General features: G+C 37.2%; 1 protein-coding gene across 4 annotated transcripts in view; it reads right to left on the reverse strand.

Annotated features, from left to right (window-relative positions):
• Atg2b (autophagy related 2B) overlaps positions 1 to 11,564 on the reverse strand; it is a 98,478-nt gene that overhangs the window by 44,014 nt on the left and 42,900 nt on the right. For 3 of the 4 annotated variants that reach the window (XM_023719611.1, XM_004635179.2, XM_023719613.1), the window contains exons 7-15: positions 10,221 to 10,317; positions 9,542 to 9,727; positions 8,139 to 8,293; positions 7,939 to 8,044; positions 6,184 to 6,445; positions 3,953 to 4,103; positions 2,974 to 3,066; positions 2,661 to 2,849; positions 712 to 985 (exon numbers count right to left, since the gene is read on the reverse strand). In XM_023719611.1, coding sequence (XP_023575379.1) covers positions 712 to 985; positions 2,661 to 2,849; positions 2,974 to 3,066; positions 3,953 to 4,103; positions 6,184 to 6,445; positions 7,939 to 8,044; positions 8,139 to 8,293; positions 9,542 to 9,727; positions 10,221 to 10,317 — 1,513 coding nt within the window. The remainder of the gene's footprint in view (positions 1 to 711; positions 986 to 2,660; positions 2,850 to 2,973; positions 3,067 to 3,952; positions 4,104 to 6,183; positions 6,446 to 7,938; positions 8,045 to 8,138; positions 8,294 to 9,541; positions 9,728 to 10,220; positions 10,318 to 11,564) is intronic. The other variant, XM_023719612.1, reaches the window with a different exon arrangement.

Raw genomic sequence — 11,564 nt, forward strand, 5'->3', positions numbered from 1 at the left:
AGTTAGTATAAATGGCTGAACATGCAGGCTCTGGTGTCAAGAATGGGTTGGAAACTCAATTCTTCCTTTATTATAACGTGCTCTTGGAAGCTACCTCCCTCTAATAAGCACACTGATGCTTTTCTTCTTTTTTTTTTTTTAATTTTTTGGTTTTTTGAGACAGAGCCCCACTATGCAGTTCAGCCTGGTCTTGAATGCACTTTGTAGCCCAGGCTGGTCTTGAACTCACAATGATCCTCCTGAGTGCTGGGATTATAGGCCTGTGCCACTACAGTCAGGTAGCACACTGATTCTTTCATCTACTAAATTATAAAAACAATTATAATAAATAACCGTATTATGATGACTAAAGGAAATAAAATAATGTGTGTAAAGTACTTCACACAATACCTAACATAAAATGCCATTCAATATTCTGGCTAATATGAACTCACATAGTAAGTGGCAAGTGATAACACAAAAGTTGGCTAAAGCACCATAGTACCCAGTTGAAACTAAATATTTTAATGAAAAGATTAAATTATCATGCTTGGTAATGCTTTAAAAAATAACTAATATGTCATGTGTATGCAATAGGGGAGAGTACTATTCCTACTTTCTGACAATATAATTTTATTCTATTTTGGGCTGTCACATATTTTTATGACATAAACTTCAGTAGCAGTTTGTTTGTATCTACAATGGCTCTTTTACAAGTGCTTGAAATCTTACCAGCTAGTTCTCTAAATGTAAGTTCCAATTTAATTTGTTCTGGGGTTGATCCTCCTATAAATTCGGTTTTCAGTTCCAGATCTGAGAGCACTAAATGAAGGGTCTCCTTCTGAAGCGACTTCTTAAACCATGGCCCTCTTTCTTGATCTGACCGAAGATCAGGTATGGGGAAGCGAACAGAAAGATTTAGTGCTGGGGTGGCAACTTGCACTGACACCCGACAGTTTGCAGGGTTATGTGGATCATCTAGAAACACTTCAGTGAAAGCCTTGTGCTGCAACACAAAACACAAGAAATGCCAAAATATTAAATTAATTAAATCAAAACAAATGACACTACTATTAAATATCACAATATGTATAATCATTATTTGCCCAGTAAATTAAAATACAAATCAAATTGACTGTTACCATATTAATTTAGTATAATGAAATCTTTTTTCTTTAAATGTATATTTTAATTATAAAACAAGAATATGAACAAAACATTTTAAAATAATCATAATTATTTGGCAACTCATCACATCATTGTAAGAGACAAATTTGACCTTAATAAAAGTTTAATTTATGAAAAACTTAGGACGGACAGTATAATGAAATCTTGCAATGCAACACAATTGGTAAAAGTCAGAACAACAGTTAAAATAGTTAAACCCTGATAGAAAAATACATAGATCAAAATAAAAGCTGAGAAAAATCCATAGATCAAAATAAAAGCTGAACCAAAGACAAAAAATTGTAAGTTAGCCTTTCAGTAAATCTTTTTGTTTGTTTTTTGGTACTGGGAATTAAACTCAGAACCTTGTATTTGCCAGGCAAGTACTGTGCCACTGAGCTACATCCCTGGCCCTCAGTTAGAATCTTATCCAGTTAAAAAATCACTATAGTGTCCAATATTTAATGTGAGATTTATCTACCAATAGCAACTTTAAAGACTTAATGCAAGCTCAGAGGATTATGCCACAAACAAAGACTAGTCTGTGATTCACTTTATTTCCAGGACTAAGTCCAGAGTGTTAGTACATCCTAGATCCTAAATAAATATTAAATGATTCACTCTGAGCTCCTATCCAATTTAAGAGTATAATTCCATCAAATGACTCTGAGAAAACAAAATATAAGACACTAGGTACCCAAACTACGTTATAATAAAAGATTCAAAGGACACGTCATCAAATAAATCAATTTCTAATTTTTCTCTAGAATGTATCCAAACTAGTAAAGCTTTAGTAGATGGTAACACTCCATCAATTTATAAAATTCAGATAAATAGAAAATCTAATTCTACTATAACATAATAAAATTATCAATTCTCGTATTTCTACTGTCCTTTTATTACACATCAGTTTTCTTTATACAGCTGTAGACAATTTATGTGAAATAATATATTCTACATTTTCACTAAATAGATCTCTGCTGACCCAGTACTGGGAACTGAACTTAAGAGATTACTAAGCTCCATTTCCAGTCCTTTTTCTTATTTCACTTGAGACAGGGACCACATGCCTACAACTCCAACTACTCCACAGGCTCAGGGTAGAGGGTCACAAGCTTACCTCTTCACTAGCCTTCTGCAAGTTGCTACACTACCCTCATAGCCACCATGTTAGAATGGCGGCATAAGGTCTCATTAGTACATTATCAAAACTTAAGTAGCCTATTATCAAGAAATAAAAGTATCTGTTTTTCATTACAAATAATGCTGTTTCAATATATCCTATTTAATCTATCAAGCTGACTTGGCTAAAAACTTATCCCAGTCAGCTTACTTGCTAGTTACAATTATAATTATGTACAACTTTTTCTTTCTTTCTTCCTTTCCTTTCCTTTCCTTTCCTTTCCTTTCCTTTCCTTTCCTTTCCTTTGCAGAACCAGGGATTGAACTCAGGCCCTTGCGCTTGCCTCCGAGCCATCTCCCCAGCCCCTATTTACAACTTTCTGAATACTTACCAGACTAATATGCTTATTATACGAAGTATACATGTGAGAGGCCATCATCTCCACAGTAGTAAGCTTCTGCGGCTGCAGCAAGGAATTCAACCTGTCCACAATACTGATATCCAGCTCACAACACACTGGGTTTAATTTAATTTGTAATTCTGCCTTCTGAGGAACTGAAGTAAGTCGTGCTTGATTGCCCTTTTAAAAGAAGGCATTAACAGATCACTAATCGTACTACAAAATTAGGTTAAGCCCTTACAGTTGTGAGAGAGAGAGAGCATATAAGCTTTGCAAGTGGTGGCAACACAAGGCGACCTCTTACTTGGGCTCCTTTGTGCTCGGAATGCTTGTAATGAAGCTGAAGACACACGGGGGGGTGAGCAGCGGCTCCTTCATGACAGTGGAACGTTAGAAGCTGAAAGACAGAGATGGAGCTAGATTAAGTGTGATGCGGAGCTAGAGCTCACAGGTGACCTCAGGCGGCGCCAACATAATGAAGGGAGGACACTGAGGCCAGAACACAGCTGGCTTCCAGCTGCCTTCCCGTCATGCTCTAGCAATGCAAATCCTAGTCCAGCCAGTTAACAGAAACTCAGTGTCTCAGCTGCAGAACTGAAGGATTCAAAAAACTAATGCCTGTGAAAGGACTACGGGCCAGAGGTGTGGTACACACCTGTCATCCCAGCACTCAGGAGGCTGAGGCAGGAGGACGGTTGTAAGTTCAAGGCCAGCCTGGTCTACATAATGAGTTCAAGCTTGGCCTGAACTGCACTGAGAGAACTTTCCTCAAGAAGGAAAAAAAAAAAAGGATTATACAAAAAAATGGAAACAGTAATAATAATAATGTTACTTTGTCAATTTTAAAAAGTTTCTCTAGGTCACACTTTGTTTAACATTAGGCAAAAAAATCAGATTACTAATAGAAGAACACAAAACCCTCCACCTATCTCAAATACTGCTTAGCTCACAACAGGCATTCAGAATACACTCAATAACTGAATTTTTCAGAAATGAAGTATTTCCAAAATTGAATAAAATGAAAAATTGTCCAAAAATGAATAAAATGAAAATATTTGTCTCATAATCTGATATTCTGAAACAACTCAACCTTAAGTTAAAAATTTTTAACATACTTAAAATCATCTTGGCATATTTTAAAATGTTTCAATAACACAAATACAAAAAATGATAATACACCTTTATGACTTCCTATATGTTTTTAAGAAAATCACTGCTGTTCATGTAATTGTTTAAAAAGGCAGATTTAAAGAATAATTACAAAGGAAATAAACAACATTTACCTCTGTATAATGAGGAGGAACAGAATGAAAATCCGTTGGAAACAGACACTCTAAAAGCTCCATTTGGCCAATGGACACATCAGTGCTAAAATACCGCAATGTGGATCTTTGTCTCTGTTCATAGGATACTTTGATGCCAGTACCTATAAATCTGTAATTCAAAACAAACAAACAAAAGCAGGCAGCATTTAAGGGTATCCATCTACTTTTAGATTAAACAATACATCCTAAGTAGTCAGAGAATAATACACAAATGTTAATAATGTATACTGATTTAACATTCATTTTGACAAGTTCAAGTGAGCAGTAACTAATATAATTTATTCCTGAAGATATTAACTGGAAAGACTGCTTCAATTTCCTATTTCTTTGAAAGAGAAAAACTGTCCAAGAGAAATTGCTCCTTTTAAACACTGTTCTTGGGGCTGGGGAGGATAGCTCAGCAGTCTAAGCACCTGCCTGGCAAGCACAAGGACCTGGGTTCAATCCCCACACACGCCTGTAATCCCAGCACTGGGCAGCTTATCCATGAGGATCACCATGAGTCTGAGCTGTGTAGCAAGACCCTGTATCAAATAAAAGATTAAAAGAAAAGTCTGTTCTTTTAAAACTGCCGAGCTCTGTATCTGCTTCATGGGTTTGGAATTACTCTCTCGACCACTGTAACTATGAGAGCACCAGAACATGCAAAACGCCTGGTGGAGCCATTGTGGCAAGTGTCATGAACCGACAACCCCTCACCTACTCCCGTACCTGAGCACCTCACCCTGAAGAGCTGCCAGGCTGTCTCGCCTCTGTGCTTCCTGCTTCCTGCATCTCCTGTGCATCACACAGAAGCCTGGACTACCAGAGATCAGGGCCTGACATTCCAGGAATGAACCTCATCAGTGCTGTCTCCGCAAATCAAGCTGCCTCCAAATCCCGGGTGTCCTAGCAGTGTTTCTCCTGCTTCCCCTTGCACCTGACAAATTAGCTGGTACCAGGAAATTTTTTCTAAAATATATTTATTTCCCAATACTGCTCTTCTTTTTCTACATTTAAAAATTCGTATTTCAGTAGATAAAATGTTTTAAATCATAAAATATGCAAAATTATGTTTTTTGAATTATCTTAAAACATCATGCGATACTGTTAAAACCTCATTTGATGGAATACAAATGAAGTTTACCTTCAATTTCTGTGGGTTTTATTGTTCTCATTTTAAGACAGAGTTTTACTACCTATTTGAGGGTGGCCTCAAACTCACTCTATAGCCCAGACTGGCCTCGAACTAACAACCATTCTCCTGGCTCAGCCTCCTGAGTGCTGGGATGATAGGCATGCGCCACCACGCCCAGCTAAGAAAAATCACTTTACTTGAATTCTCTTTCTTTCTTTCGTTCTTTCTTTCAAGACAGGTTTCACTACATAATCCAGGCTGGCCACAAACTCACAGCAATCTTCCTGCCTCAGCCTCCCAACGTGGTAGGACTGTAGGTGTATTCTACCATGCTCAGCTGGTTTATGTAATATCTTCCAACTGGCAGATATTTGAAAGCTTGTCAAAAAAGGTGGGGAAACATCTTTATAACTTTATTATAAGTATCACAGCCCTACTCTGTACAGTATCTTTTGAGAGGTATCAAAACTACTTTGTATAATAATCTGAAAAAAAGGTATTTTCTAAAAAGTCAATGAGTTTAAATCATTACTCAATGATCTATAGGATAAGTGGTATTTGCATGTTACTACTATCATACCTAATATTCAATTATCTCAACTATTAGGACTCAACTCATTGTGGATCACTGGCAATTTGGACAGCTTTTATAGTCCTTGAAGAGGTAGAATATGTAGTGCCCAAGCTCAGGGTCAGCCCTGGCACTGCTTCCCAGCCCTTGGCCAGCAGTGTGTGGACTGCTGCCCATGTCCCTTCTCCTGAGTTCTGCTCTCTCCACTAATGCCAGGGACAGCAAGAACATTTTCATGGCTGTAAACAGTGGCAATGGGATGAGAGCAGAACAATCAAGGAAACTGGGCAAACATGGGGCGAGGAGCCACAGGCATCTGCACCGCACCCACAACCTGAACACAGCGTTGACGGTACATGCCTTTGTAGCCCTGCGAGAAGACTCCACTTGTTTATCAACCAGACATTAGCTATAGGAACAAACGCCGACAGGCAGAGAGATGGGGCAAACATCCACAAATGGTTCTTTCTCAAGGCCATTAATGAACATAAAGGAGTTTACCTAAGGTGATCGTGTGAGCAAGCTTCTGCAAATACTGCTCGGAAAGACTTAAAATCTTCTGCTGAAAATCTTGCTGGATCAATCTTTTCTATACAAGTAAAGAAAGCTACAGCCATCGGTGTCAATGGATTGAGGTTTAGTGACGTCTCAGGTGGAGATAAAGGATCAATGTGAAGCACAGAGACTGAAAACGTTCCAACAGCTAGTCTAAAAATAAGCTCGGGCCTGGATTCATCCACTGAAATGGATCTAGCCGGGAGCGCTGAAAGACATGTGTTCAAGTTATATATATGTAACTTTGATACTTAAAGATAATTCACGTACCAATTATACAACATTTACTCGTGTACTAGTTTTAAAAACAGTGGCTCGCACAATTAAAAGGACATTGAAGAGTTAGGGTAAGATAAGTTATTATCTTGCTGTATCTTATATCCACAATCTTTGATACTTCAAATACAAAAGAGTACATTACAGTCTGGCATTACGGTACACGCCTGTAAACACAGCATTTTAGGAGGTGGGAGGATTGCAGGATCAGGTCCCACCTGGATGACTTAGCAAGATCCTGTCTCAAAATAAAATATAAATAAGGCTGGGAATGTAGATCAGTGCAAAAGTCCTGGGTACAATCTCCACTTTCAAAAATAAGTGTTTATTTCAACTAAAGTCTTCAGGGTAAGGGCTACACAGCTTAAGTATACAGTGCTCGTCTACCATGCCTGAGGCCCTGGGCTCCATCTCACCACTGCCCAAGAAAAATCCCCAAATGCAGAGCAGAAACAAAGTTCCCTTTTAAGGACTATATAGGCAGTGAAAAAAATAAACACACAAACAACAAGACACAGGGTTGTAGAGTTAGGGAACAACTCAGCAGTAGAGTGTGCCTGGCAGGTGCAAAGCCCCGGGTTATATCTCCAGCAACAAGAGAAATGAAGGGAGAAAGTGTGGGAGGGACAGAGGGCAGGAAGGAGGGAAGGAGGAAACTGAGTTGGTTTATGAAGATTCCTAAACTGGAATAATAGCACAAAGAAAAAGTTTACTTTTCCACTAATGATATCACAATATCTGAAGAAGGAGTCCTTTGCTATTTTGTGGTTCAACTTTCACAGACTCACTGTTTCACGGGTTTTCAAAAATTATTAACCTAAATAATTTATTGCTATTTTTTACTCTATCATAGGATTTGGCAATACCATACAGTATACATACGTTGTTAAAATTACATAGGCTTAGAGTTTAGAAAATGGTTAGGAACATTAAGAGTGTTTTTGAAAGTGTGGGAAAGGTTTACAAAAGTGTTGAAAGGGTTTTTAAAGCCTTAAAAATATATATAAACACTAAAGTAAATATAACAGCTGCTACATCTAAAACGTTACCTCTGTGATAAGTGAGGGACCACTGTATACAAAGAATTTGAGCAATTATTCTAAAATACTTCACCATGACTTGCTTAACCATTTTTCGTTTTCCTTCTAAACTTTGTTCAATGCCTCAGACTAAAAGGTTTATGAGAGACAAAACAAACAAAAAAGCAAGGTGGAGTACATATTTAGTCCTAAATTCAATCTCCAGCATCAAAGCAAAAATAAAGAAAACTGACGTTTAAGAAAAATTAAAAGGGGGGGAAAAAAAAGAAAAACAAAAGAAGGCAGAAAGGTATTTCTTTAAAGAAACATTTTTTTTTTTTTTTTTAATTCTTAAATTTTCCAAACTTCCAGCAGAAACTGACAGCGAGCGTCTTCCAGTACTGACCTGCCTTCGGCAAGGACGCGGGATGACCCAGGTTGGGAGGAAATGCTGGCCCTCTCACCGGCTGCTCCCTCTGATGATCAAGGAACTCTCCCCAAGTAGGCTGAAGCTGGGAAAAGATGTTTTAGAGGACATGAATAAAGCACAGAATTTTAGAAGTAAATTTTCAAGAATAAAAAAATATTTATTAAATAATACTTTACCACAGTAGTACTTAATGGGGATCCTGCTGGAGTATTTGTGTATGTACTAGTTAGTGATAACTCCAGGTCCATATTTGGAGGGTCCCCAAGGGGTGGAAGAGAAGACAGACTATGGGACATGTCCATATCCGCCATAGAGAAGAAAACTTCTTCTTCTGGAGAAAATTAAATGGCATCACTGAAGTTGTAATTTCACAGATTAAAGTCTTTAGAGTAGGATAATACACAAAAATAGTTTTCTTCCTTTAGATTATTGAGATACATTGGTACCCCAAACCGTATGTTACTTCCAGTGGGATAATTTATTTGAACCCAAGATATTAAGAGCATAGTAAATATTTAACTGAATGAACATAAGTTAATACAGTTAAGATCTTCTGCTAATGGATATTTTGCTGTTTTTTCAAAAAATTATACTGTTATTATTGGATATATTTTTAAGTCTCATATGACAACTTAGAAGTTAAAATTAGGATTTTAAAGTGGTATTAGTATGTAGAAGGCCCTGGGTTCAATCTCAAGCCCCCATAAACACCCAAATGTAAACAGATAGATACACAGAACAAATATATTACAATCTCTGGTTTCATGTGAATAGCAGTATCTCCTTTTAAAAAAAGAAAACCAAATTCATTACTTAGAATTCTATTTATATTTCTGTTCTCTCTTTTGGAAACTGTTTTACACTCAGGAAAATGAACTTTGTTAAGATCAAAAATGTATGTATATTTTAATATTTATTTGGTTCAACATTCCATACTTAAATTATTCATGTTAACAGTACTTCAACACTCCGTAACAACTATAAATGTAAAATAATCATGGACACATTTCTATACATAAATGATGAAAAGATTAATGAAGAAAGTTTCCTATTTAAAGGAGTTACAGTATATTATGTGAGTGTATTAATTTGACAAAATGAATAACTGCTCTATCTTTTGTGCAAATCTATATCCTATAAAAGGACTTTCTCTAGGAAAGTAATTTATAAGACAAAAATTATACATCAAAAAATGATAATCAGGGCCAGCAAGATAGCTCAGCAGACTAAGTGCCTGCTCAGGCAAGCGCAGGGACTGGGGTTCAACCCCTGGCACCACATGCCACACCTCTGGGTGCGTTGAGCCAGCCAAGGGTGGACATGGTGGCTCATGTCTGTAACCTCAGCGCTGGGGAGGCTGAAAACAGGAGGATCTCTACAAGTCCGAGCTACATAGCAAGACCCTATACCAAGTACATTAAAAAAAAAAAAGATAATCATAATAACTATGTGTTAGTACATCACTGTAATATAGCTAGGTCACAAACTAAAACTTTCTTATAGATCTTTCATTGCTAATTAAAGCTTGCTTTTACCTATCATGATAAGGTGTGACTCTGGTGTCAACCAAGTTGCTTACCACGGCTAGAAGGTGTACGAGCCGTTTCTGTCTCATAAAAGCTTTGCTCTGAAGATACACCCACAGACAGGGAATCTTTTCTCAAATAATACCGGTTTAATTCCATCTGAATTCGATACTCGTCTTCCTGTTGCATAGGTCGGTTTTTCCTATCTTTATTAGCTAACCCTATTTTGCTAGAATTTTCTACAAGTATACAAAAGGAAAGCAGACAATAATTAAAATTTGGAGCAATTTACTTAAGCATTTCTCTCCCAAAACCCATTTATGCAATACTAATGGCAACTGAATACCACAATCAGTGCAAAACCACAGCTATTCAATATTAATCAGTGGCCAGTAATCAAAAAATTTACCTCTGTGATAAACATTGGTCATTAAAAATACTTCAATATGTGTGTTACTTACTAGGTTCAAAAATTGTTATTTTCTGTTGTATAAAGTACTATACCCAGGCAAAGAAATAAATCAGAACAATTATGAAAGAGTTAAGAATGTAATTCAAATAAACTGAATGCAAATCTGTGTCACAACACAATTCAGATGCCCAATCTAATTAACTATTCCGGATTCTTATTTAGAATACATCTTTAATTCTACATATTCAAAAACATACTTCCCTATATGAATGTTGTATGTTTTAAAGTTTCAAAGAACTAAAAATAATAGTTATACTTGCCTGGTCCAGCAATAGCTGCTAACATATCCAGAAGCAAGTGTACCTGCCTTGGCGACAGGAATAGATGAATACAGTCTATCTGTCCATCAACATCCAACTTAAAAAGAAAAAAAAATTCATGATGAATATCCTTTAAAGGCTCAACTCATTCTATTTTAAGACACTGAGATAAATAGTTACCTTTATCTTATATTCCTTCACTTAAGACTCTACTGATTCACATGATCTAAGTGAAAAGCTCGAAAGGGCAATGAACTAAAAGGGAAAATCCTGAGGAACCCATTGTCAGCAAATCTAGTGTCATACTCCCCCCTCCCCGACCCCGCTTTTTTTTTCCAGGAATCTTACTTAGGACCTTGTGCTTGCAAGGCAGGTGCTCATGCCAATGAGCTATCTACCCAGTCCACAATGTCATACATGTTATCTCTATCTTCTGAGTATTTGGTATTTGAGAAGCTCTACAGACATAGTCTCCAAGAAAGAGTACTACGGGAACAGTAGTACAGTAAGACCTTCAAAATGCTCAAATCATGGTCCTAAAAGTTCAATTTGAGCCAAGAGCGAATAAAGTTGGCTTTCATCAGCCTGCCATGGTTCACACTCTGCCAATGCTGCCCCTCTCAAACGCCTGCTGTCCTCCACTAGGTTTATGCTCTCTGGGCTGCGAGAGTAGCAGCCACAGCAGAATGAGGTCTTTTGACAGCTCAGAGACTGTGACAGTGGCAGCCAGTCTAAGGGACTTCCTTTATCACTGCAACTGTCCACATGTTTCCTTCTAGAAACAAAAGCTCAATCATACCCTCTCCCTGATTCCTGTGCAATATACTCTGACAAAAGCAATTACTACTCTCTCTGCCTTCTACAAAGAGATACTGGGGCCGGAGAGATAGCTCAGTAGAATAAGCGCTTGCCTGGAAAGCACAAGGGCCAGAGTTCAATCCCCGGTTCTGGAAAAAAAAAAAAAAAAAAAGAGCTATGTCCCTATCTTACTTCTCTTTCCTCCTCTTAGTTTTAACATGCTAAGATGACATCTATCACTGTCTTTATGCATTTGATAAATAATTCAACTAATAGAACATATTAGTATTGGGGAAATGGCTTCTTGACACAGAAAAAAATAAATTTCTTCTAAGAGTACAACATACTATTTAATAGCAATAATCATTGCTATCACTTTTTAAAAAATATTTTTAGGGGGCTCTTGATTGACTGCAGACCTCACAGACCATGTCAGCAGTTAAAGCTAAGGAAAGCAGGAAAATGTTTTTCATCATATGCCAATTATTTCTTGGTATTAAGAATACAATCTCTGATCTTCATCAAAATGACCAAAAGGGGCCAGCC

Source organism: Octodon degus, unplaced genomic scaffold (genome assembly GCF_000260255.1).
Source record: "Octodon degus isolate 3935 unplaced genomic scaffold, OctDeg1.0 scaffold00070, whole genome shotgun sequence".
Lineage (NCBI taxonomy): Eukaryota > Metazoa > Chordata > Mammalia > Rodentia > Octodontidae > Octodon > Octodon degus.